General features: G+C 47.6%; 2 protein-coding genes across 3 annotated transcripts in view; one reads left to right on the plus strand and one right to left on the minus strand.

The window, feature by feature from the left end:
* Positions 1-8,446, plus strand: part of LOC131855344 (uncharacterized) — a 35,929-nt gene extending 27,483 nt beyond the window's left edge. The window contains exons 6-7 of the mRNA XM_059206599.1: positions 6,719-6,811; positions 8,295-8,446. Of these exons, the coding sequence (XP_059062582.1) occupies positions 6,719-6,811; positions 8,295-8,390 (189 nt within the window). The 3' untranslated portion in view covers positions 8,391-8,446. The remainder of the gene's footprint in view (positions 1-6,718; positions 6,812-8,294) is intronic.
* A 5,045-nt stretch (positions 8,447-13,491) lies between these two features.
* Positions 13,492-27,551, minus strand: part of LOC131855290 (atos homolog protein A) — a 76,187-nt gene continuing 62,127 nt past the window's right edge. For both annotated transcript variants that reach the window (XM_059206543.1, XM_059206542.1), the window contains 2 exons: positions 14,447-14,694; positions 13,492-14,003 (listed from right to left, as the gene is read on the minus strand). In XM_059206543.1, the coding sequence (XP_059062526.1) occupies positions 13,589-14,003; positions 14,447-14,694 (663 nt within the window). In that variant the 3' untranslated portion in view covers positions 13,492-13,588. The remainder of the gene's footprint in view (positions 14,004-14,446; positions 14,695-27,551) is intronic.

Here is a 27,551-nt window from a genome sequence, read left to right on the forward strand (position 1 = left end):
CGAAATATATTGTAGCCTTCGCAAGTTCTAAACCTGTTACTTGTCGGTTCCTATTTTATTATTAGTAGTAACTAGCAATCGAAAGTAATAATTGGTATATGAGAACTGGCCAAGTTAGACCTTAGGCTACAATATATTATCCTAAGTTATAAGAAGAAATGATATTTTATATTGTTATAAATACATTTCAGGACAGACCATTGAACTTGGCACCCATTTAGTTCTCACCTCTTTTGTCGTAGAAGTCAACAATCAAGGCATATATCATAATATTAAACTATCTTCGGCTATCATTTCACATTTATGTTTTTGATGGGATTCTATTTTACTCATGAATGTATTGCATCGTGCGAGTAACTGAACCAGAGACTTTGAAAACATGTGATATAGTAATAATATAGTAATCTCAGGACAATTCACACAGCGCCATCTAGACCCAAGTTAATCTAACTAAAGCTTGTGTTGTGGGTACTAGATAGCTGATTTGTGGTGGGTAACGACAGTGTATGTATTTTTTTTTATTTTTTGGAATTATATATACTAGGTGGAGGACGTCAATGTTCGCAACACAGTTTTATACTTCTGTGATTATCATCGTTTCTTCAGTAAATTAGTACACATGTTTTCTGTATTAAGTAAATAAATAAATAAAATAAAAATATACATAGATTTTTTTGTAAATACATACATGATATACATTGAAAACACCCAGACCGATACAAACAATCATACTCATGAATACAAATGTTTGTGACATGCGAGGAATCGAAGCCGCGGCAGTCAGAAGTAAAACGATCAGACCATCGAGCCTATAACTTGATTGTTATAGTAGAGATGTTTATATCGCTAGTTAGTGACAGTTGATACGTCTGTTCATTGAATCAGGCGACCTCATTGGGGTCACGAGAACGTGTCGTGCAGGCGGATGCAGGCGGATGCAGTCGAGAAAGCGCAGATACATTAACTGGCTGCATCCTTTGTGGAAAAGTGTGTTTAATGAATTGATGTCGCAAAATAATTGACAAAGACTTTGCGCAAAGTTGACGACCTCGATGGTTTAGCGGTCTAGCACAACGCTTTACCGATGGTCGCGAGTTCGATTCCTGCACACGGCACAAACATTTGTATTCATGAGTATGATTGTTTGTATCGATCTGGATATTTTCTATATATAACATGTATGTATTTACAAAAATATACATATATCTATATGTATATGTATCAGTTGTCTAGTACCCATAACACAAGCTTTAGCTAACTTAATTTGGGTCTAGATGGCGCTGTGTGAATTGTACTGAGATATTACTATTGTTATTATAACATTTTTGTTTGTTAACCGATTGATTTAAAAACAATTGTACTGTACCGTAATAATGAAATACAAGACATCGGTTAATTTACGATTGTCTGTCTTGCTTTACGATTATTCTCCTAAATCAATATTATTTGATTGAATTAAATTAAGAAATAAAGAAAGACTATCATGTTTTTAAAATGAGAAAATAAATGAATTGGTTAGAGTGAATATTTCCAAAACAATAATAAATTTATCATACAAATAATTTATTTATTATATGTACTTTACTAGCCACTCGCCCCGTTTTCGCCCGGGTGTACATGTATTATATATATAAACCTTCCTCTTGAATCACTCTATCTATTAATAAAACCGCTCCAAAATCCGTTGCGTAGTTTTAAAGATTTAATCATACATAGGGACGGACAGACAGCGACAGCTACTTTGTTTTATACTATGTAATGATATAATATTAATAATTTATGTATTAAGTAATTCTTGTTTTAAAATTCTTCTTCTTGCTTCTTTTTGGTTTATAAGCACTTTTCTTACGGGTACTTATATAACTGTTTTAGTACTTTGTCTTGTAATTAACAGAAATAATTTAATCTTTAATGTATGATTATAATTTAAATGAATTTAATAACATATTAACTATTACAGTACACTTCTTTCACTGCCCACATTAGCATCATTAAAACACTTTCATTTAACATATTTAGCAAGCAATTAAATAGAAGTTTCTCGAATTCTCAACTCATTTTGTATGCCAACTATTTGGGAGAGGTTTTTTTCGGACTACTCTGATGCTTGGCCGCAGCTGGCCTTTACAGCTTCACCGGACGATAGGGGCGAGTGCAGATAGCACTCCAAACCAAAGGAAGGGCTGAAGGTCAACTCCCGCTTCACGGATTCGACTTTAGTCTGAGGGCACCGCTAGGGATTTGAACCTCGGCTCAGACCGTCGTAATTTTGATCCCCGTTTGAATTGGACGGGGATCGAAAATACGACTTTTGGGAGAGGTATACGAGCTAATTGCACAAGTAGAACGAATCTATTATATATATATATATATATATATATAAGAGATGTAAGACTCGTACAGTCATTTATAATATTGAAATTATTTATTTTTCTATCATAATACCAGAGGTAGACTCCAAAAACCCATCTTCGTTTGTACCTCAGTGTCTCATAATACAGCCAAGCAGCTTGCTTTGTAAGCTATTTAAATTGTAGACAAAAAGAACTGATAAGAAACTCAACTCGTATTCGCTTGTACAATTACAAAAATACAGATTCATTTTTAAATTCAATTAGGGATAATGTAGTGACCATCATCATTAGGCTTAACAGTATTTTTGTTAAAAGGAAATAATTTTATTAGAGGCCGTAAACTGAACAAAAGAGCATTTTTTTTTAAAATATTTTGAATTGAAGAACCACAATTACGGCCGTGTACAACTGAAGTCTATTAATGTTATAGAATAGAAATAATCTTTATTCAAATAAACTTAATATAAGCACTTTTGAATAGTCATATTTTTTATTCCACCTCATTCGGAACGCACATTCATCATAAGAAGAATGAGGAAAAACTTGTGTGTTGCTCTTTTAAATAAATGTTTTAGGTAAATACACATTAACAAGGATTAGGAATGCGATAATCAACATAGAAATCACTACGCACTCAATCTTCGTGTAATCAGATTGCATTGATTGAATTGATCAGCTGACAATATTGTCAGCGCTATGAATTTTAAGTTATATTTTTTACTAGCTGTCCCCGCGACTTCGTCCGCGTGGAATTTTAACTTTACTTTTTAAAATAAAAGATCTTTCTAAAATAAAAGTAGCCTATGTTACCCCTTATTACATCAGCTACCTGCCAAAAAAAGTCCCGTCAAAATCAGTCCAGCCACTTCAGAGATTAGCCGGAACAAACAGATAGACAAACAAAAATTGTAAAAAAATGTTATTTTGGTACATGTACCGTATTTATATTCATATGCATGTAGTAAAAAACGGTTATTTCAATATTACAAACAGACAGTCCAATTTTACTTATATGCATAGATGATATACGTACAGACATCAATTCAGCCCACGTATAAAATCACAGCGGTGTTTAGTATTCGATATGTGGTCGATATAAATATGTAAGTAGGTATCTAGGTGCTCGGTACAGATTTAGAATGGTAATCTTACTGAATGTTTTAAACACGAAAAGTGAGTATGGATGGATGTTTGTTGCTCTTTCACGCAGAAACTGCTGAACGAAATGTAATGATACTTTACTGTAATATAGCTTATACATCAGAATAACATATAGGCTATAAATTTCACGCAGGTAAAACCGCGGGCAGAGCCAGTATATCTATATAAGATGGAAAGGGGATTTTAAGTAATGTGAATGAATAACCCTAATATGTAGAAATAGAAATAGAAATAATCTTTATTCAAATAAACTTAATATAATATATACATCAGACACACATTTAGAAAGATGTTATGTAAATTGGACAAAATATTATATATCTATATTCATTTTTTTTTTTCGGACTACTCTAATGCTGTTGGCCGTAGCTGGCCTTTACAGCTTCACCAGACGTTATGGGGCGAGTGCAGATGGCACTCCAAACCCGCGGAAGGACTTATGGAGCGGCTGAAGGCCAACTCCTGCCCGACGGATACGACTTTAGTCTGAGGGCACCACTAGGGGTTCGAACCTCGGCTCAAGCCGTCGTAATTTCGATCCCCGTTTGAATTGGGCGGGGGATCGATCGGAGGGGTCTATATTTATTCTTTGCACACAAAATTGTATACATGGTGGACTTAATGCCTGATGGCATTCTCTACCAGTCAACCGACGCGTTGATCAGAGATAGTATAGCGGTGCAATTTTACAAGTATTAAATAGATTAATACAGAAAAAAATATGTATATAGGTGTATATATTATATTCATGTAGGTGTATTATAGACTCTTATGATATGTCAAATCTACCGTCAGTTCGGAATGATTTCGAGATGAGAACTGACAAGAAACTCAGCTCGTATTCTTTTCAATAAGTCAACTTCGTCTGTATCGCACTTACTTGACATTCATCATTATATTTCGCCCAATTTACATAATATCTTTATAAATTATAGCCTATATGTTATTCAGATGTATGAGCTATATTATTATAAACTTTCATTAAAGTCCGTTCAGTAGTTTTTGCGTGAAAGAGTAACAAACATCTATCCATACTCACAAACTTTCGTGTTTATAATATTAATAAGATATATATAAACAACTAGCTGTTAAAACAATTTATCTTTATTTTTCTAAAATAAAAGTAGATTAAAGAACTAAAAATTATTTTGTTCGTCTTAATTTATTCGTTCCATTAGGTACTGATAGGTTCAAACTAATACATTTACATCCTGCATCATCCCTTATTTTATCCCCATGGGGGTTGAATTTATCAAAATCCTATTTAAGCGAATGTCTCCATCATAGTTGCTCCAATCTTTAATTTCAGTTCATACAGTCGAAAATCTAAGAAGATTTATACAAACTTTCATCCTCTACTTTATCCCCTTAGGGGTGGAGTTTTTTAAGTGAACGTCTTCATCATAGTAGTTCCAATCTTTAATTTCAGTTCATACAGTCGAAAATCTAAGAAGATTTATACAAACTTTCATCCTCTATTTTATCCCCTTAGGGGTTGAATTTATCAAAATCCTATTTAAGAGAATGTCACAAACTTTCATGTTTATAATATTAGTAAGTTGTAATGATAAATGGCTCAATGACTTTAAAAAACTATTTTCTAAGACCTTTGCGTTGAATCTTTATCATCATTACATAGTATAAAATAAAGTCGCTGTCGCTGTCTGTCCGTCCCTATGTATGCTTATCTTTAAAACTACGCAACTAGATAGAGTAATTCAAGAGGAAGGTTTTTTTTTTGGATGATAATGAAATGGTGCACCCGCCTGCGCTAACGGTTTACGCTGGCGGGGCACCAGTGGAGGATGATAAGATGAACATGAGATCAGGTCAGTTAGCACATCGTGACAATTTATTCATTCATTCATTATCACGATGGTTTCCAGGAGGAACCGCGTGGAGGTCGACCTAACATGGTACATTGCTAGTAATTGGGTGATGAGTCCACATTAGTAACAATCTCCTTCCCCCCAAGAGGAAGGTTTTTTTTATGGATGATAATGGAATGGTGCACCCGCCTGCGCTAACGGTTTACGCTGGCAGGGCACCAGTGGAGGATGAGCATGGGGTCAGGTCAGTTAGCCCATCGTGACAAATTCACCAGGAATTTATCACGATGCTTTCCAGGGGGAACCGCGTGGAGGTCAACCTGACATGGTACATTGCTAGTAATTGGGTGATGAGTCCACATTATTAACAATCTCTTTCCCCCGTGCGAAGCCGGGGTGCGTAGCTAGTAAAAAATAAAACGTTAAAAAAGCAATAACCCTAAAATCAGGTCAAGAGAAAGTGACCATACAGATATCTCACATTCCAAATATGAATTAAAAATTTGCACGCGCGAGTTTTCGAAAACGATACTCGATTATTTATATCGATTACATATCGATATCGAATTGATAATTTCTACTATATAGGGAAATTGTTCGAATCGATTTTGAAAAAAAAACTCGTTGTAAACGTGTCTAAATTGGAAAGCGGTTAAATGAGGGTTTAGTGTGCCCTTAATAACTTTCTATTTTAATTGTTGAAGGAAGTAATTACGTGAAACATTATGGTTTGTAACCGCGGTTTATTGCGAGTTAAACTTGTTTGTGATATTTATTCTCGGTGGTCTAGCGAATTATATAGATTCTCTGGGAGTTTGGTAGTGGTTGCATCTGTTTTTGTAATTGAAAATACAAATCATAATACATGTTATAAACACTAAACAAACACAAAATTATTATGTTTTATAGTCTAGCGGTTTAACACATCGCTTCATTTCCAATGGTTGCGAAATCGATTCCTCGCACGCTACAAACGTTTGTATTCCTGAGTATGATTGTTTGTATGGGGTCATGTTATAGTAATAATAATCTCAGGTTAATTCACACAGCGCCATCTAGTCCCAAGTTACGCTAGCTATAGTTTGCGTTATGGATACTAGATAACTGATACAATTGCATAACTTTTCTTGTAAATACATACACATTATACATGAAAAACACCTAGACCGATACAAACAAACACACATGTAAATACACAATATACAAAATATAAATACACAATAACAATCATCATGAATACAAATGTTTGCACCATGCACGGAATCGAACCCGCGACCATCGGAAGTAATGCGGTGTGCTAAACCGCTAAACCATCGAGGTCGTCATGTGATAAAATAAAGTAAAAGTGTTAATGAGTTTTTTATCTTATTTCAGATCATATATTATGAACACGCGCAGCATCAGCATCATTACGACCATGAGGAAGAACACGGCTGGGGACCCTGGTCCAGGAGTATGGATCCTCCAGTAAGTAGAACAGCTTCCTCCAAGAATTTTTTTTTCGGACTACTGTTGGCTGCAGCTGTCCTTTACGGCTTCACCGGACGATAGCGGGCGAACAGTTCCAAACTAGAGGAAGTACTTTTTTTTTAACACAGGGGACAAACGAGCATGCGGCGCGCCTGATGGTAAGTGATTACCGTCGCCCATGACCACCAGTAAAACCAGGTAAATTGCAAGTACGTTGTCGGCCTTTTAAAAATGAATAAGCTCTTTTCTCGAAGGTTTCAATATCGTATCGGTTAGTATCGGTAGGTAAGTATAATAATTTTCTCCAAGAATAAAATTTTGCGGACTACTCTAATGCTGTTGGCCGCAGCTGACCTTTACAGCTTCACAGGACCATAAGGGGCGAGTGCAGATGACATCCCAAACCAAAGGAAGGACTTATGGAGCTAAGGCCAGCTCCTGACGGATATGAGCCATGAATAGAAGTCATGTTAATTAATTTATACTAATGACTATTACTACGGACATCACGTTATCATGTGACACCCGTGATAGCGTGATACTCATAATGACAAAGATGTCATAACTCTTTTCTTATAACTAGCTGTGTCCACGACTTTATTCGCGTGGTTATCAAAAACACTATGCTCATTTAAAGAGGAATAATTCTTTCATACATATTTTTTGGGTGACTTGAACCGTTTAAGCGCACGCAACGGAAACCCTCAAATATGAATAATTTTCCCAGTTTTTGCAACATTTTTCATTGCAGCTCCGCTCCTATTGGTCGTAGCGTAATGTTATATTTTAAGCTATATAACATTACGCTACGACCAATAGGAGCGGAGCTGCAATGAGAAATGTTGCAAAAACTTGCCTTCCTCGACAAATGGACTAACCAACACGAAAATAATTTTTCAACTCGTACCAGTAGTTCTCGAGATTAGTGCGTTCAAACAAACAAACAAACTAACATACTCTTCATTTTTATAATATTCGTATAGATTTCACTGCCTTATCTTATACTTCAACTGAAACAGATCAAAGAAAGTGGACTGTTTAAAAGCTGAATTAGGTAAAAGGTTTTTGTAACAAGAAAGGTATTACACTATTATTTTCTAGCTTCATTCGCGTAAAAATTATAGCTTATTTGTTATTCTGATGTATAAGCTATATTATTGTAAAGTTTAATCAAAATCCGTTCAGTAGTTTTTGCGTGAGTAACAAACATCCATCCATACTCACAAACTTACGCACTTATAATATTAGTGATATTTACTCAAGTAATTGGTTGTGTATTTAATATTTTGACTGTAATGAATTGGTGCTATTTGGTAATTTATATAACCTAAAAATATAAATTTACAATTATTAAAAAGAGCAACACGCAAGTTTCTTGCTCGTTCTTCTTGTGATGAGACCTTTCCGAATGAGTGATACATAAAAAAAATAAGTAAGACTATTCAAAAGTTTAAATATATCATTTTCTATTATGTTCCAGGATACAGAAGTCGAGGTTGAAGATCTACCCCAATCACCGTACGCCGCACAAGAGCGCCCCCTGCAGTATTACCGCCCCTTATTAACTAAAGATTAATTATAGGATCTAGAAGAAATAACTGAAACTTTCCATAGTAATTTAAGAAGAAACATGTTCGTAAAAATTTAAAAAAATTGGTATTTTATAATTGTAGAGCTGTCTCTCAGTCCCGGCCAATTCAAACGGGGATCGAAATTACGACGGCCTGAGCCGAGCTTCGAACCCCTAGTGCTGCCTCAGACTAAAGTCGTATCCGTCAGGCGGGAGTTGGCCTTCAGCCGCTCCATAAGTCCTTCCTTTGGTTTGGAGTGCCATCTGCAGTCGCCCCCTATCGTCCGGTGAAACTGTAAAGGCCAGCTGCGGCCAAAAGCATTAGAGCAGTCTGAAATAAAACCGTTACTTTTTGATGATATATCTGTATATACCCTCCCTTCCGCTCCATATTTTTCCCTGATGAGAGTAAAAGAGACAACTGCAGTTCATTCTGATTATACTTGCAAGCTATATACCTCCGTTTTTCCACCAAAACCGGACGATTTTCAATTTCTTCTGAGAATGTGATTCTACGGCTATTTCAATATTTTGTTTGGGAGCCTACTGAATTCGTAATATTAGAACGCTTCAAAAATAACAAAAACATGCTTGTATCAAATCAAATCAAATCAAGATATCTGCATGCTTGTATCAAACCAAAATATCTTCATTCATGTAGGTCTATTACAGACTCTTATGATATGTCAAATCTATCGTCAGTTCTGAGAACATTCGAGCTAAGAACTGATAAGAAACTCAAATGAGCTTGTACGTCATTACAGAAATACTAATGCATTTTTAAATTCAATTAGGGAAAATATCGTGCTCATAATAAATCTAAATTTAATTGTAAAAATGTCCACTCTAGTGAGATATCTATCGAGGGAGAAAATAAGGGAGTACGATCATGTGGAAACTACCCACGTTTCTTCTTAAATCTTTAGATATGAAGTTAACCTACAAGTCGATTACATGTATTTACTTGTATGTAAATTTTTGAGCCTAAATTAGGATCAAAAAGCTCAGTAGAGTATCTAAAATCTTGTAAATATATAACTATTCAACTGTAATACCATTTGGAGTTAACAGAGATTGAACTATCGACTGTTAATTCTAAATGTATGGATTAATAATCTCTCTGAATATTCTAAGAGATTTCTTAAGATTTCAGTCGTGAGAAATTAATTTAAGTTAATTTAATTATTTATTTTAATAATGTAATGTTTTATTTAATCAATTTAAAAAGGGGATGATACTATATTCAACTTCACACCTGTTTTACTTTATAACAAAGTTTTTGCTTCCAAATAATTGAATTATTTGTAAATATTCAACGTTAATTTGTTATTATTAACTGGTTTAATTTTTAACAAACTAAAGAAAGAAAGAAAAAAGAAAAACATTTATTGTCAACCATTATTACATATACACATTTGACAATTGTACACTTTTATGTAATTTTTCTGGGAGGTTGGTAGTGGTTGCATCTGTTTTTGTAATTGAAAATACAAATCATAATACAAGTTATAAACACTAAACAAACATAAAATTATTATGTTTTATAGTCTAGCGGTTTAACACATCGCTTCATTTCCAATTGTTGCGAAATCGATTCCTCGCACGCTACAAACGTTTGTATTCCTGAGTATGATTGTTTGTATGGGGTCATGTTATAGTAATAATAATCTCACACACACACACATATGCACACACACACTCATATACATACATACATACACACTTAGAACAATTACAATAATTCATCTTATATTATTTCTACATAATAATATGGTTGGCAACATGGCTGACACTCAGCATATGCCGTGACAGCTAACTGTCACGGCGCTGGTATTCTGTGCCTGCCATTAGTGACAACACGTGCAGCTCGATGTCAGTTATTTTGACCTTTGACATCTGTCAGATGACAAATCAATCAAAGAACTACAAGAATTGTAAAATAATTGAATAAATTTCGTTGATTCTTGCAATGTATATTAGTCCTATAGTAATAATGATTTTAATAAAAAATATACTATTTTAATATATATTATATTGTGTATAAGTGATAGTCTCACTTGACCAGACAATGCTTTATTTGGATTAAAAATTATCATCAAAATCGGTTTATAAAACACATTATTCTATTATATTGTTTATTATATTGTACCAATGGTCCCTAATGTGAAACATTTAGCCGACTGTACCAACGGTCCCTAATGTGAAACATTTAGCTGACTGTACCAACGGTCCCTAATGTGAAACATTTAGCTGACTGTACCAACGGTCTCTAATGTGAAACATTTAGCTGACTGTACCAACGATCCCTAATGTGAAACATTTAGCTGAATGTACCAACGGTTCCTAATGTGAAACATTTAGTTGACTGTACCTACGGTTCTTAATGTGAAACATACTGTACCAACGGTCCATAATGTCCCCATCCGATCGATCCCCCGTCCAATTCAAACGGAGATCGAAATTACGACGGCCTGATCCAACGTTCGAACCCCTAGCGGTGCCCTCAGACTAAACTCGTATCCGTCAGGCGGGAGTTGGCCTTCAGCCGCTCCATAAGTCCTTCCTTTGGTTTGGAGTGCCATCTGCACTCGCCTCTATCGTCCGGTGAAGCTATAAAGGCCAGCCGCGGCCAACAGCATTAGAGTCCGAAAAAAACCTTACATTCGATGATCACGGGTTCGATTCTCGCACGATCTAAATATTATTTATGAGTATGACAGTTTATATATGTACATAGTTCGTAAATATTCACGCAGCGCCATCTAGTCCCTAAATAAGAAGCTCTGTTTTGTTAGGGACTAGATGGCGCTGTGCTATGAACTAGTACTATGAATAACATATAGTAATACTCATATATGTACATAGAAAACATGTAAACTGATACTATTTTATAAGTTAATATATGTATGTATGTGTAAGTTTGTAATTCTTTATTGTACATGTCTACACATATAAATAAAATTGGAGTGTCTGTTTGTAATATTGAAATAACCATTTTTTACTTCATGCATATGAATATAAATACGGTACATACACCAAAATAACATTTTTTTTTTACAATTTTTGTCTGTCCGTCGGTCTGTTTGTTCCGGCTAAACTCTAAATGGCTGGACCGATTTCGACGGGACTTTTTTTGGTAAGTAGGTGATGAAATAGGGAGTAACTTAGGCTACTATTATTTTCGAAAAATTAAATTAAATTCCACGCTGACGAAGTTGCGGAACAGCCAGTTATATATATAAAAAACATAATATGTGCAATAAATAATTACAGACAAACATATATTTTGTATAATACATACAATAATATAAAGATTGTTATATTATTCATACATATGTTTGTTTTTCGAATTTTGTAAAGCGATGTGAATACTTATAAAGTGCATATCTTTTATGAATATCGCCATAATGTGTATGAACTTAATTTATTATGTATGATTGTGTTGTATGACTATTTATTAAATGTATTATCTGATTTTTTTAAATGAAATGCCTTATTATTTAATATTTATGTATTTATTATTTAAAGTTTATATATCATCTTAATGTTATTTATATTATAAACACGAAAGTTTATGAGTGTGTATGTTTGTTACTCTGTCATGCAAAACTGAACGGATTTTGATGACTGTTTACAGTAATATAGATTATACATCATAATAACATATAGGGTAGATGCTGTTCAAGTATTACGTAAGATTTATTACAATTATTTACCCCTCATCCCCATTGTCAGCAAAAGTAAGCAAAGCTCTTACCATCTCCCCTCATGATTACGTAAACTTTCCTCAATTAATGTATTGTTTTTAACAAAGACAATTTGAGTGTTGCCATTCGTGTGAAAAAGTAAATAACTGCCGATGACGTAGTCATCATCTAGACTCTCCCACCCTCCATGTCATCCAAGATAAGCAAAGCAAAGAAATAGTGCTTACGTAATAATTAATATACAATTAAATATGATTTAAAAGAAATTGGGCGAAATATAATCATAAATATTGCAGACATAGTTGCTCGGATCAGCTAGCTGTAAATAGATTGAAGGTTACTTAAATAATATGGCAATTTTTTTAATTACTCTCAAGCAAATGAGTTGTTGTATGCATGTGTACCTACACGTTATTGTCTATGACATATGTCATTTTAAATGCAAAATGGCGGACTTGTTACGATCAACAACACCGCCTCCGATCGATCCCCCGTCCAATTCAAACGGGGATCGATATTACGACGACCTGAGCCGAGGTTCGAGCCCCTAGCGGTACCCTCAGACTAAAGTCGTATCCGTCAGGCGGGAGTTGGCCTTCAGCTGCTCCATAAGTCCTTCCGCGGGTTTGGAGTGCCATCTGCACTCGCCCTCTATCGTCCGGTGAAGATGTAAAGGTCAGCTGCGGCCAACAGCATTAGAGTAATCCAAAAAAAAAAAAAAAAGGTCAACAATATTAGAATAGTCCAAAAAAAAAAAAGGGAGCAGTCTTCAGTGTAAGGCAGCTGAGACGACCGCTATAGAGTGTGATTTAAAAGTGAAATAAAGAGCAAGTACCACTGCATCAATTCATCGAAATTCATATAGGTCTATTACAGACTCTTATGATATGTCAAATCTTTATTCATATAGGTTTATTACAGTCTCTATGGTATGCCAAGTCCTTATTCAAATAGGTTTATTACAGACTCTATGGTATGCCAAGTCCTTATTCATATAGGTCTATTACAGACTTATGATATGTCACATCCTTATTCATGTAGGTTTATTACGGACTCTATGGTATGCCAAGTCCTTATTCATATAGGTTTATTACAGTCTCTATGGTATGCCAAGTCCTTATTCATATAGGTCTATTACAGACTCTTATGATGTGTCAAATACTTATTCATATAGGTCTATTACAGACTCTTATGATATGTCAAATACTTATTCATATAGGTTTATTACAGTCTCTATGGTATGTCAAATCTTTATTCATATAGGTTTATTACAGTCTCTATGATGTGTCAAGTCCTAATTCATATAGGTCTATTACAGACTCTTATGATATGTCAAATCTGCAGTCAATATCGACGTATCATTTCCCAATTAATTGCTCAATGAAATGAAACAGTCCACATATTATAAAAAACCAAAAATATATTTCTCATTAGTACATACATATATTTAACACAAATAATATTACAAGGTAGGCACTAACATAAATCGATCTATGACTACCTCGGCGAATATTTAGGATTGTCTGGTGCATATGTGAAACTCCTCAACTCGTACGATACGCCATTTTGATTCTCATAACCTATCTCCTTCATTTCGCTCCTTTCAAAGTCACCGCAACCGCCAAAAACTCTGTTCGGCGTGTGATTGGCAGATCTACCGTCGTTATTATTGGTCAATTTCAAATCTGTTCCATTCTGATTGGCCGACGCCGAGTTACGTTTGTTCAATTCGGCGGTTTGGTCCGTCGCTGCGCTGTGATTGGTCGGATTCTCGTTCCCTTTCTTCTGACTGGTTGGAATGGGGCGGAATATTGCGGAATGTGCTGTAGCTGTGTCTAAATCTGCCTTCCTAGATACTAATATACGTATATCCGTGTGAAGGTACAGTTTACCGGATTTCGAAGTCATAAATCTGAAACGATACAATTTATAATTGGGATAAGACTTATTGGTTTCATAATAACAGAGATAAGGCAGTCAAATTACAGAATAAGAGGCCTGGAATGGCAACACATGAGTGAGCTTACCCAAAAACAAGCCTTGGCTTTATATTATCATTACATAGTATCAAAGTCGCTGTCGCTGACTGTCCGTCCCTATGTATGTTTAAATCTTTAAAACTACGCAACGGATTTTGAAGCGCTTTTTTTTTAATAGATAGAGTGATTCAAGAGGAAGGTTTATATATATAATACATGTACACCCGTGCGAAGCCAGGGCGAGTAGCTAGTTAATATTATTGTTAAGCTTGTGAGTATGGATGGATATTTATGACTCTTTCACGAAAAAACTTCTGAACGGATTTTGTTTTTTTTTCGAATTTTAAAGTTGAATAAATACAAAAAAAACACCAACCGTAAGTGTATAAGATACCGCAGCCACTTATGCAAGTTGTGGGGGTCGGGCACCGCCGCGGGGTCGGCCCCGGCCGGCATGTACAGGGTGCGCTGGCGGAGGAACGTCCTCGCCAGGGGAGGCATGTTGGTCAGCTCGTACAGCACCACGAACATCTTGACCAGTGTGCCGTGCGGGTTGAACAGCGACACTTGGATCGTCCCGGAGCGGGCCACGCGGTACCCGGACGGACCCAGGTTTATGTGACCCTGGAAATAATGTACTTTGTTAAGGATTTTAGGAAAATATTAGACGAAAATTAGGTTAGGTCAAGTCAGGGAGTTAAGTTAGGAGATCTCGTTGGAAGGTTTTTGGATTTTTGGCACATTTTTGTTGTTTTGTTTGTTTGTTTGTCTTTCCTTGTTTGTTTGTTTGCTTTCTTTTAATGGTATTTGTATATATAGTTAGGTTAGGTTCTGTACATAGTTGGACGTAAAAAAAAAAAAAAAAAGGTTTTGGGGATCCTCGTCGATATCATTTTTGGGTGGGTTTTTGGATTTTTAGGTTGAGGTGTTTCTTTTTTGGCGCTAGCGCAATATATTATCTTTCTTTCTTTTCTTTTCTTATCTTTTAATTGTTAGGTTAGTTAGGTTTTGTACATATATAGTTAGGTTAGGTCAATTAGGTTCAGGTAGGTCCCGATCTCAGCCCGAAGCAGTTCGGGTTCCGAGAGGGGCGCTCAACGATTGACGCGATCTCGCGTGTGCGCTCCCTCTCGGAAGAGGCGACGTCCCAGGGTGGGGTGTTGTTGGCGGTCTCGTTGGATATAAAGAACGCCTTCAACACCCTGCCCTTTGCGACTATTAGGGAGGCGCTGAAATACCATCGCGCGCCTCCCTACATTCGGGACGTGATCGGGGCCTATCTCGAAGACAGGTCTGTGCTATGCACGGGGCGGAACGGCGTTGTAGTGCCGAGGGACATGCAACGCGGTGTTCCACAGGGGTCGGTTCTGGGCCCGATCCTGTGGAACATCGGGTATGATTGGAACCTGCGGGGCGCCCTTTTAACGGGCACTGACCTCGTGTGTTACGCGGATGACACCTTGGTCACTGCCCGGGGGCGGGACCTACGGGAGGCTACCCGCTTTGCCACGGCAAGCGTGGCACTGGTCGTCGGCCGAATTAGAAGGCTTGGGCTCCAGGTGGCGCTGGAGAAGACCGAGGTCCTATGTTTTCATGGGCCTCGGCGTGCGCCACCTCCGGATGCCCAGCTGGTCGTCAGTGGCCAGAGGGTGGGGGTCAAGCCCTGTATTCGATACTTGGGGCTTGACCTGGACAGTCGTTGGAGCTTCCGCGCTCACTTTCGGAACCTGGTCCCTCGCCTTATGGCAGCCGCCGGCGCTCTTAGCTGGCTGCTGCCAAACGTGAGGGGCCCGGGAGAAGGTTCCCGCCGCCTATACCTCGGCGTGGTGCGGTCCATGGCCCTGTACGGAGCCCCCATCTGGGTGGGGGCCCTAGGTAGGGAAAATGTGGCCTGCCTTAACAGGCCACACAGGGTCATGGCCATACGGGCCATAAGAGGCTACCGCACCATATCCGGGGAAGCGGCGGGTCTGCTGGCGGGGTCTCCTCCGTGGGACTTGGTAGCGGAGCTCCACGCGTCAGTGTATCACTGGCGCGCGGAGCGACGTTCCATGGGGGAGGCACCCGCTGGCCACGAGATTGGAGCGCGGAGGTCCGACTTTCGGCGGATCCTCAGGATCAGGTGGAGAGAAAGGCTGGCCAGTCCATCGGCCGGCCTGAGGACCGTCGAGGCTGTCCGTCCCATCCTCAAAAGGTGGATGAATAGGAGATGGCCACTGACGTACCGCATGACGCAGATACTGTCCGGGCACGGGTGCTTCGGGCGGTATCTGTGTCATGTGGCGAGGAAGGAGCCGACGACCGGCTGCCACGAGTGCGGAGGTGTGGAGGACACGGCGCAACACACGCTGGACGAATGTCCAGCGTTCGAGAGTGAGCGCCGTGTCCTCACACGAATAGTGGGGGACGATCTCTCGCTGCCGAATTTAGTTCGGAGGATGGTCAGTAGCGAGAGATCGTGGCTGGCGGTGAGCTCCTTCTGCGAGGAAGTTATCTCGCGGAAGGAGGCGGCGGAAAGGGAGCGGGAGCCAGCTCGTCCCGCTTCCCTCCGCCGCAGAAGAGCCAGGCCTAGAGGTGGGAGCGTATCCAACTCCGCCCCCCTCTATCCCCCACTGGGGCCGGGGTGACTGCCTTGAGGGAGGCAGTCCCCCAATCCAAAGGCCCCGGAGGTGTGCGCGTGTACCCACACGCCTCCACAATGGAGTAGGGCGAAATAGGTCGCCCTAACCACAAAACGAGATGGGGCCTGCCCTACAACATCTACAGGGCGGGCCGTCGCCGTCGGAGCTGGGGTAGAATGCACTTGCGAATCCCCTGGCTCCGGCATAGGCGCTCGTAGGTACACCGTGTGGTTTTTTAGTGGGTACAAGTCCCACACACCACCTCGCCATCCCTCCGGCGGGGTGACGGTCTTTTGAAGATTTTTCCACACGTTAAAAAAAAAAAAAAAAAAAAAAAAAAAAAAAAAAAAAAAAAAAAAAAAAAAAAAAGGTCAATTAGGTTAGTTAGGTTGAGGTTGGGTCGCGTGTTCGATCCCTCGCACGGCACAAACATTTGTATTCATGAATATGATTTTTGTTTTTTGGACCACATTTTTTGGATTTTGATTGGTTTTTAAGCGCAACCCTTTCGTGTTTATTTGTTTGTTTCTTTCGTCTTTTCTTTCCTTCTTTTTTATCTTTTTATTTTATTATGTTATATATAGTTAGGTTAGGTTAGGTTTTGTACATAGTTAGGTTAGTTAGGTTAAGTATTTTTTTTTCTATCTTGTGTTGTGCTGAGGTGTTTGTGGTGATTTCACCGGGAGCGGCTGCACTGTACAGGGGGTCACCCTTGCCCAGTGTGTCCGCTCCGGGGGAAACCCCGGAGTAGTTTTTGAGGCGCTAGCCTCCCAAACACCCTCCCAACTTAGGTTGGGAGTGGTCATCTGTTGGTTGCAGGCTGAGTTCCAGCGGGCACCAAACCTACTTACTCCCGTTCCCCGGGGGGGGTAATGAGGAGTTTCCATCCCCTTGGTCTGCTGAGTTCTGGTCCATGTCAGACTCAGTAACTGAGGCGGATTTGGAGATGGAGGACCAACCGGTGAGGTCGCGGCCCGTCTCGCGGCCCAGGTCACGGGCATCTCGTCCGTCATCGGCGTCGTCGACGCGCTCGACGCGCTCGACGCGATCTATGCTGGTGGAGGACGAGTTGTCCGGATGTTTGGTGTCCCGTGATGACGGGCTCACGAGGACGGCCGTTGCTAAGCGGCCACACGCAGATGGGGCGGGTCCCTCCGGGGCGATGGGTAGTGGTACCCAACCATCTAAAATACCCTGCTCCTCGTCCCGGGGCGGAAAGCCTCCCTCAAATACGGAGAGAGAGAAGGCTCCTGCGACATTGCCGGTGTCCCAGCAGGAAAGCCGACGGACCGGGCTCCTCCCTGATGGCGGCGTGGTGTTTGTCCGCCCCAAGGAGGTCTCTTCAGCGAAGAGGGTGGAGCCCTCTAAGGGTGAGATGGACTCGCTCGCCGTCTTCAGGGAGGAGATGGGAGACAAACTGCGGTCAATCCTGCACACCGTGCAAAAGTGCCGCAACATAAAAGGTGCTGAGGTGGGCCTCCTAAAGAAAAATATAGGAGATATCTTCCTCATGGCAGAGAGGTTGGATCCCGAGGTCCCTGTGGATGAAACCTTCTCCACGTGGGCGGTCGAGCGGCGGAGCGTCAACGACGAACTGGCCAAGCTCCGCAAGGCCAACGATGACCTTCGTCGCCAAGTGGAGGAACTTACCCGCCTGGCTAAGTCCCAACCCCGAACCCTTTCGGTTGCCTCCTCGGCTCCCAAGGAACCGACGAAGGGGAGCATCACAGTCCCTGCTCCTGCGCCGAGTGATGTCGAGGCATTCAGGGCGGATATCTTGGAGTCGGCCGGCCGCTTAATTTCGGCCCAGGTGGAGGAACAGATGAGGAAGGGCTTCATCCAGTTGCGGGCCCTTCTGGACAAGTCCTCCCCGGCGCCGACTATCCGCCCTGAGTACCGCCCGCCACTTCAAAGCGACGGGCAGTACGAGGTTCTGTCACGTCTGCCTGGCGCAGGGGGACCAGGATTTAGGGACGCTCCCCATCTGCAGGGAAGTCGGGGTGCAGACTTCCCACGTCTGGAGAAGCGTCAGCCCGCCAACCGTCCGGTTTCCGACGGTCAGCAGCCGGGCCCGTCGGGCGTGGGACGCGCGCAAGAAGGGTGGAACACGGTGGTGAAGCGGGGCGGTAAAACCCGCACCGTTCCCGAGAGACAGACTCAGAGCACCCAGAGCACACAGAGGAGCTCTGGGGCTGCCTCTCAGGGAAAGAAGAGCAAGCAGGCCCCGCCATCACCGTCCAAACTGCGTGCACCGCGATCAGCGGCTGTGGTGGTTACCCTCGCTCCGGGGGCGGAGGCTGGCGGGCTGACGTACACGGATGTGCTCAAGGAGGCGAAGAGCAAAATAGACCTCGCCTCCTTGGGGATTGGAAGCTTACGCTTTAAGACCGCGGCTACTGGGGCCCGTATACTGGAAATACCAGGGTCCCAGACGGGAGAACAGGCCGACGCGCTTGCGTCGAAATTCCAGGAGGTTTTCCCGGCGGATACCGTCCGCATCTCCAGGCCCGTCAAAACGGCCGAAATGAGAGTGATGGGCCTGGACGACGGTACCGACGGGGAAGAGGTGGCAGCCGCCGTAGCCCAGCAAGGCGAGTGTGCGGCGGCCGCCGTTAAGGTCGGAGAAATTCGACGAGGCGCGTCAGGCCTGGGCACCTGCTGGGTGCGGGCCCCACTAGCCGCGGTCAAGCGGATCACGACGGCAGGCCGGATCAAGATCGGCTGGGTGTCCGCTGCTGCGGAACTGCTGCGGCAGAAGCCGCTCCGGTGCTATCGGTGCCTCGAGAGCGGGCACGTGTTGGCAAGGTGCTCGCACGAGGAGGACCGGAGTGGCTTATGCTACCGGTGTGGAGAACCCGGCCACAAAGCGGCTGGGTGCATGGCGACTCCACACTGCGTGGTATGCGCAGCGGCGGGTCGCCCGGCCGATCACCGGGTGGGGGCCAAAAAGTGCCCCCAATCCCGGTCCAAGAGAGCGAGGGGATCCGCACTGTCGTCGGCCCGCGGCAATGGCCGCCGGGGAGAGGCTGAGGTGATGGACACCGGTTAATAATGGCAGTCCATCGCCTCCTGCAGGGGAATCTCAACCACTGCGCGCGCGCCCAGGATCTGCTTCTGCAGAGCGCGGCGCAGTGGGGAGTTGACCTTGCAGTGGTCGCCGAACCATATCGTGTCCCACGTAGTGACCACTGGTTCGGCGACCCCTCTGGCCTGGTGGCCATTGTCGGCGCGGGCAACCCCGCGACCCCGCTCGTCAGCCGCCTATTCGGCGGAGCGGGGTACATAGGTGTGAGTTGGGGGGAAACCGTCGTTGTCGGGACATACTTCTCTCCGAACAGGACTCTCGCCGAGTTCGAGCAGTTCATGGACGGGCTGGGGGCCGCTATGGAGCTATACTCGGCCCGTCCAATGATGGTGATGGGGGACTTCAATGCCAAATCCACGGCATGGGGCTCCCCCATCACCGACTCTCGAGGCAGGGTCCTGGAAGACTGGGCGGCCGCGGCCGGCCTGGTGGTGTTGAACCGAGGGTCGGCCGCCACGTGCGTGAGACAGCAGGGGGAGTCGCATGTCGACGTATCCCTCTGCAGTCCAGCGATCGCACAGAGGGTGCGGAGCTGGCAGGTGTTGGATGAGGTGGAGACTCTATCCGATCATCGGTATATTCGGATAGATGTTCTCCCCTCACCCGTAGCTCCGCACCCCGGTCGCCAGGAGAGGAATGTCCCACAACTCCCCAGATGGGTGTTGAAACGTCTGGATAAAGACGTGCTGATGGAGGCTTCCATCGTCCAGGCCTGGGTTCCGATACCGGAGGGGCCTGTGGAGGTCGACGCAGAGGTGGGCTGGTTCGGTGGGGCTCTGTCGCATATTTGCGACGCGGCGATGCCCCGAGCCGGCCCTCGACCTCCTAGGCGTCAGGTGTACTGGTGGTCGGAGGAGATAGCGGCGTTGAGGGAGGAGTGCTCCGCCGCCCGCCGCCGGTACACCAGGCACCGCCGACTCAGGCGGGGCCGCGACGCCGACGAGGAAGCACAGCTGTACGAGCAGTACAAAGAGAGGAAGAAAGCTCTGCAGCTGTCCATCAGCAGGGCCAAGGAGACAGCCAGGGAAGAACTCCTGGAGACCCTGGACAGGGATCCATGGGGGCGCCCTTATAGGTTCGTCAGGGGCAAGTTACGCCCCTGGGCGCCCCCCGTGGCAGAGGGTCTCCAGCCGCAGCAGCTGGAGGGGGTGTTGGAGGAGCTGTTCCCGAGACAGCCTCCCTTCACGCCTCCTCCGATGATGCCGCGTGGCAGTGATGGAGAGGCCAGCGGCGTCAGCGCTGCTGCGGTTCCTGCCATCACCGAGGAGGAGTTCGCCGCGGCCGTGGATAAACTCCGGGGCAAGAACGTCGCCCCGGGTCCGGATGGTATCCACGGCCGCGTCCTGGCCTTGGCCCTAAACACCCTAGGGGACCGACTCCGGCGCTTGTTCAATGCGTGTCTGGAGTCGGGACGGTTTCCCAACCAGTGGAAAGCGGGTAGAGTGGTCCTGCTCCGCAAAGCGGAGCACCCTGCAGGTTCGGTGGTTCCCTCGGCGTTCCGCCCCATAGTGCTGTTGGACGAGATCGGCAAGCTCTTCGAGAGAATCTTGGCGGGCCGACTCGTCCAACACCTGTCTCAGGTAGGTCCCGATCTCAGCCCGAAGCAGTTCGGGTTCCGAGAGGGGCGCTCAACGATCGACGCGATCTCGCGTGTGCGCTCCCTCTCGGAAGAGGCGACGTCCCGGGGTGGGGTGTTGTTGGCGGTCTCGTTGGATATAAAGAACGCCTTCAACACCCTGCCCTTTGCGACTATTAGGGAGGCGCTGAAGTACCATCGCGCGCCTCCCTACATTCGGGACGTGATCGGGGCCTATCTCGAAGACAGGTCTGTGCTATGCACGGGGCGGAACGGCGTTGTAGTGCCGAGGGAAATGGAACGCGGTGTTCCACAGGGGTCGGTTCTGGGCCCGATCCTGTGGAACATCGGGTATGATTGGAACCTGCGGGGCGCCCTTTTAACGGGCACTGACCTCGTGTGTTACGCGGATGACACCTTGGTCACTGCCCGGGGGCGGGACCTACGGGAGGCTACCCGCTTTGCCACGGCAAGCGTGGCACTGGTCGTCGGCCGAATAAGGAGGCTTGGGCTCCAGGTGGCGCTGGAGAAGACCGAGGTCCTATGTTTTCATGGGCCTCGGCGCGCGCCACCTCCGGATGCCCAGCTGGTCGTCAGTGGCCAGAGGGTGGGGGTCAAGCCCTGTATTAGGTATTTGGGGCTTGACCTGGACAGCCGTTGGAGCTTCCGCGCTCATTTCCGGAACCTGGTCCCTCGCCTTATGGCAGCCGCCGGCGCTCTTAGCTGGCTGCTGCCAAACGTGAGGGGCCCGGGAGAAGGTTCCCGCCGCCTATACCTCGGCGTGGTGCGGTCCATGGCCCTGTACGGGGCCCCCATCTGGGTGGGGGCCCTAGGTCGGGAAAATGTGGCCTGTCTTAACAGGCCACACAGGGCCATGGCCATCAGGGCCATTAGAGGCTACCGCACCATATCCGGGGAAGCGGCGGGTCTGCTGGCGGGGTCTCCTCCGTGGGACTTGGTAGCGGAGCTCCACGCGTCAGTGTACCACTGGCGCGCGGAGCGACGTTCCATGGGGGAGGCACTCGCTGGTCACGAGATCGAAGCGCGGAGGTCCGACTTTCGGCGGATCCTCAGGATCGAATGGCGGGCTAGATTGATGAGCCCGTCGGCCGGCCTGAGGACCGTTGAGGCTGTCCGTCCCATCCTCAAACGGTGGATGAATAGGAGATGGCCACTGACGTACCGCATGACGCAGATACTGTCCGGGCACGGATGCTTCGGGCGGTATCTGTGTCATGTGGCGAGGAAGGAGCCGACGACCGGCTGCCACGAGTGCGGAGGTGTTGAGGACACGGCGCAACACACGCTGGACGAATGTCCAGCGTTCGAGAGTGAGCGCCGTGTCCTCACACGAATAGTGGGGGACGATCTCTCGCTGCCGAATTTAGTTCGGAGGATGATCAGTAGCGAGAGATCGTGGCTGGCGGTGAGCTCCTTCTGCGAGGAAGTTATCTCGCGGAAGGAGGCGGCGGAAAGGGAGCGGGAGTCAGCTCGTCCCGCTTCCCTCCGCCGCAGAAGAGCCAGGCCTAGAGGTGGGGGCGTACCCAACTCCGCCCCCTCTATCCCCCACTGGGGCCGGGGTGACTGCCTTGAGGGAGGCAGTCCCCCCAATCCAAAGGCCCCGGAGGTGTGCGCGTGTACCCACACGCCTCCACAATGGAGTAGGGCGAAATAGGTCGCCCTAACCACAAAACGAGATGGGGCCTGCCCTACAATATCTACAGGGCGGGCCGTCGCCGTCGGAGCTGGGGTAGAATGCACTTGCGAATCCCCTGGCTCCGGCATAGGCGCTCGTAGGTACACCGTGTGGTTTTTTAGTGGGTACAAGTCCCACACACCACCTCGCCATCCCTCCGGCGGGGTGACGGTCTTTTGAAGATTTTTCCACACGTTAAAAAAAAAAAAAAAAAAAAAGTTTGATTCTTGTTTTGTTTCGTTTTTATTTTATTGTGCTGAGGTTAGTGGTGTTCACCGGGAGCGGCTGCACTGTGCAGGGGTTAACTCTGCCTAGTGCGCCCGCTCCAGGGGAAACCCTGGAGCAGTTTGTGGAGGCGCAAGCCTCCATTGTACCCGCCCGACTTAGGTCGGGCGTGACCCCTTTGTTGTCGGGTTGAGGAAGTTGGCTGGTGGTAGCAGCCCCTTCCTTTTCCCGTCCCCCGCTGGGGGGACGAGGAGTGTTTGTCCCTGCCCCGGGACTTAGCGTTTTGGTCCATGTCGGACTCCATCACGCTAGCGGACGCCGACACGGTGCGGTCGGCGAGGTCGCGGCCCGTCTCGCGGCCAAGGTCGCGGGCATCTCGGCCTTCCTCAGCGTCGTCGACGCGCTCTACGCGCTCGACGCGCTCGATGCTGGTGGAGGACGAGATGTCCGGGTGCCTGGTGTCGATCGAAGACGGGCTCACGAAAACGGCCGTGCCGAAGCGGCCGCACGCGGATGGACCGGGCCCTTCCGGGGCGGCGGGCGGGAGTGCCAAGCCGTCGAAGATCCCCTGCCCGTCGCCCGGGACCGGGGTGGTTCTGAAGGTGCCTGTGGGCCCGGAGAGTCCGGCCAGGTCGCCGAAGTCCCGGCGGCAGGAGAAACGGGGAGATGACGGGACGTTTGTCCGTCCCTCGGGGGTCCCTGTGGAGAAGGGGAAGGCCCCCCCGAAGGATGACCTGCAGCCTGTTGCCGTCTTCAGGACGGAGGCCCAGAAGAAGCTGGGGGCTGCCTTGGAGACGGTCTACAGGTGTGGGAACCTGAAGGGGGCCGACCAGAAGCGGCTGAAGGAGTCCATCGGCTCCGTGTTGATGATGGCAGAGGAGCTGGACAGCAGTGCCGTCGTCAACAAGGACTTCACCGCGGGTGCCGTCGAGCGCCGGAAGTTGGAACGACAGGTGGAGGAGCTCCGTAAGGAGAATAAGGAGCTCCGAAGCCAACTCCAGGCGCTCCAAGCGCAGATGCGGCAACTCGCGGCGAGGTCGGGGCCGCAAACCCCTTCAGCCGCTTGCCAGGCACCACAGGAGCCTGCGAGGGTGAGGGCACCCCCTGGCCCGACCCCCGAGCCGGATGAAGTCGGGGCCTTCAGGGCGGATATTATGAGGGCGACCGGGGAGCTGATTGATGCCCGTATCGGTGCCCAAATAGAGAAGGGCATCCGGGAAATCAAGGCTGCCCTGGGCATCAGCTCCCCGGCGGCATCAATCCGCCCTGAACACCGCCCGCCGCTGCGAAGCGACGGGCAGTACGAGTTATTGTCCCGGCTCCCCGGTGCAGGGGGACCGGGCTACAGAGACGCTCCCCATCTGCGGGGGGCGCGAGGTGCGGAATTCCCGCCGTTTCCGGCGAGTCAACCCGCCAGCCGGCCTGCCTCTGGCAGTCAACGGCCGGGGCCGTCGGGCGCGGGGCGCGCAAACGAAGGTTGGAGCACGGTGGTGCGACGGGGCGGCAAAAACCGCAACGTCTCTGAGAGGCAGACCCAGAGTACTCAGAGGACCTCTGGGGCTCCCTCTCAGGGGAAGAAGGCTAAGCCGGCCCCGCCGTCGCCATCGAAGTTGCGTGCGCCGCGATCGGCGGCTGTGGTCGTTACATTGTGTCCGGAGGCAGAAGCGGCGGGAGTAACTTACTCCGCTGTCCTCAAGGAGGCGAAGGATAAGATCGACCTCGCCTCCTTGGGGATAGGAAGCCTGCGCTTCAAAACCGCGGCTACTGGGGCCCGGATCCTGGAGATCCCAGGGTCCCAGACGGGAGACCAGGCCGACGCGCTCGCGTCGAAGTTCCGGGACGTCTTCCCGGAAGGTACGGTCCGCATCGCCAGGCCCACCAAGACCGCAGAGATGAGGGTCATGGGCCTGGATGACGGTACCGACCGGGAAGAGGTGGCGGCCGCCGTGGCACAGCACGGCGAGTGCACGGCGGACGCCGTCAATGTCGGGGAGATTCGGCGCGGCGCGTCGGGCCTGGGCACCTGCTGGGTGCGGGCCCCATTGGCCGCGGTCAAGAAAGTGACGACGGCAGGGCGGATCCGGATCGGCTGGGTCTCAGCCGCTGTGGAACTGCTGCGGCAGAAGCCACTCCGGTGTTTCCGGTGCCTCGAAAGCGGGCACGTGCTGGCCAGGTGCTCGCACGAGGAGGACCGGAGTGGCTTGTGCTACCGGTGTGGGGTTCCCGGCCACAAAGCGGCCGGATGTTCGGCGGCCCCACACTGCGTAGTTTGCGCAGCGGCGGGTCGCCCAGCAGACCACCGGGTGGGGGCCAAAAAGTGCCCCCAATCCCGGTCCAAGAGATCGAGGGGATCCGCACTGTCGTCGGCCCGCGGCAATGGCCGCCGGGGAGAGGCTGAGGTGATGGACACCGGTCAATAATGGCAGTCCATCGCCTCCTGCAGGGGAATCTCAACCACTGCGCGCGCGCCCAAGATCTGCTTCTGCAGAGCGCGGCGCAGTGGGGAGTTGACCTTGCAGTGGTCGCCGAACCATATCGTGTCCCACGAAGTGACCATTGGTTCGGCGACCCCTCTGGCCTGGTGGCCATTGTCGGCGCGGGCAACCCCGCGACCCCGCTCGTCAGCCGCCTATTCGGCGGAGCGGGGTACATAGGTGTGAGTTGGGGGGAAACCGTCGTTGTCGGGACATACTTCTCTCCGAACAGGACTCTCGCCGAGTTCGAGCAGTTCATGGACGGGCTGGGGGCCGCTCTTGAGCTATACTCGGCCCGTCCAATGATGGTGATGGGGGACTTCAATGCCAAATCCACGGCATGGGGCTCCCCCATCACCGACTCTCGAGGCAGGGTCCTGGAAGACTGGGCGGCCGCGGCCGGCCTGGTGGTGTTGAACCGAGGGTCGGCCGCCACGTGCGTGAGACAGCAGGGGGAGTCGCATGTCGACGTATCCCTCTGCAGTCCAGCGATCGCACAGAGGGTGCGGAGCTGGCAGGTGTTGGATGAGGTGGAGACGCTATCCGATCATCGTTATATTCGGATAGACGTTCTCCCCTCACCCGTAGCTCCGCACCCCGGTCGCCAGGAGAGGAATGTCCCACAACTCCCCAGATGGGTGTTGAAACGTCTAGATAAAGACGTGCTGATGGAGGCTTCCATCGTCCAGGCCTGGGTTCCCATACCGGAGGGGCCTGTGGAGGTCGACGCAGAGGTGGGCTGGTTCGGCGAGGCTCTGTCGCACATTTGCGACGCGGCGATGCCCCGAGCCGGCCCTCGACCTCCTAGGCGTCAGGTGTACTGGTGGTCGGAGGAGATAGCGGCGTTGAGGGAGGAGTGCTCCGCCGCCCGCCGCCGGTACACCAGGCACCGCCGACTCAGGCGGGGCCGCGACGCCGACGAGGAAGCACAGCTGTACGAGCAGTACAAAGAGAAGAAGAAAGCTCTGCAGCTGTCCATCAGCAGGGCCAAGGAGACAGCCAGGGAAGAACTCCTGGAGACCCTGGACAGGGATCCATGGGGGCGACCTTATAGGTTCGTCAGGGGCAAATTACGCCCCTGGGCGCCCCCCGTGGCAGAGGGTCTCCAGCCGCAGCAGCTGGAGGAGGTGTTGGAGGAGCTGTTCCCGAGACAGCCTCCCTTCACACCTCCTCCGATGATGCCGCGTGGCAGTGATGGAGAGGCCAGCGGCGTCAGCGCTGCTGCGGTTCCTGCCATCACCGAGGAGGAGTTCGCCGCGGCCGTGGATAAACTCCGGGGCAAGAACGTCGCCCCGGGTCCGGATGGCATCCACGGCCGCGTCCTGGCCTTGGCCCTAAACACCCTAGGGGACCGACTCCGGCGCTTGTTCAACGCGTGTCTGGAGTCGGGACGGTTTCCCAATCAGTGGAAAGCGGGTAGAGTGGTCCTGCTCCGCAAAGCGGAGCACCCCGCAGGTTCGGTGGTTCCCTCGGCGTTCCGCCCCATAGTGCTGTTGGACGAGATCGGCAAGCTCTTCGAGAGAATCTTGGCGGGCCGACTCGTCCAACACCTGTCTCAGGTAGGTCCCGATCTCAGCCCGAAGCAGTTCGGGTTCCGAGAGGGGCGCTCAACGATTGACGCGATCTCGCGTGTGCGCTCCCTCTCGGAAGAGGCGACGTCCCAGGGTGGGGTGTTGTTGGCGGTCTCTCTAGACATTAAGAACGCCTTCAACACCCTGCCCTTTGCGACTATTAGGGAGGCGCTGAAGTACCATCGCGCGCCTCCCTACATTCGGGACGTGATCGGGGCCTATCTCGAAGACAG

This window comes from Achroia grisella, unplaced genomic scaffold (assembly GCF_030625045.1).
Source record: "Achroia grisella isolate CSIRO2021 unplaced genomic scaffold, CSIRO_AGI_Agris_v1 utg1360, whole genome shotgun sequence".
NCBI lineage: Eukaryota > Metazoa > Arthropoda > Insecta > Lepidoptera > Pyralidae > Achroia > Achroia grisella.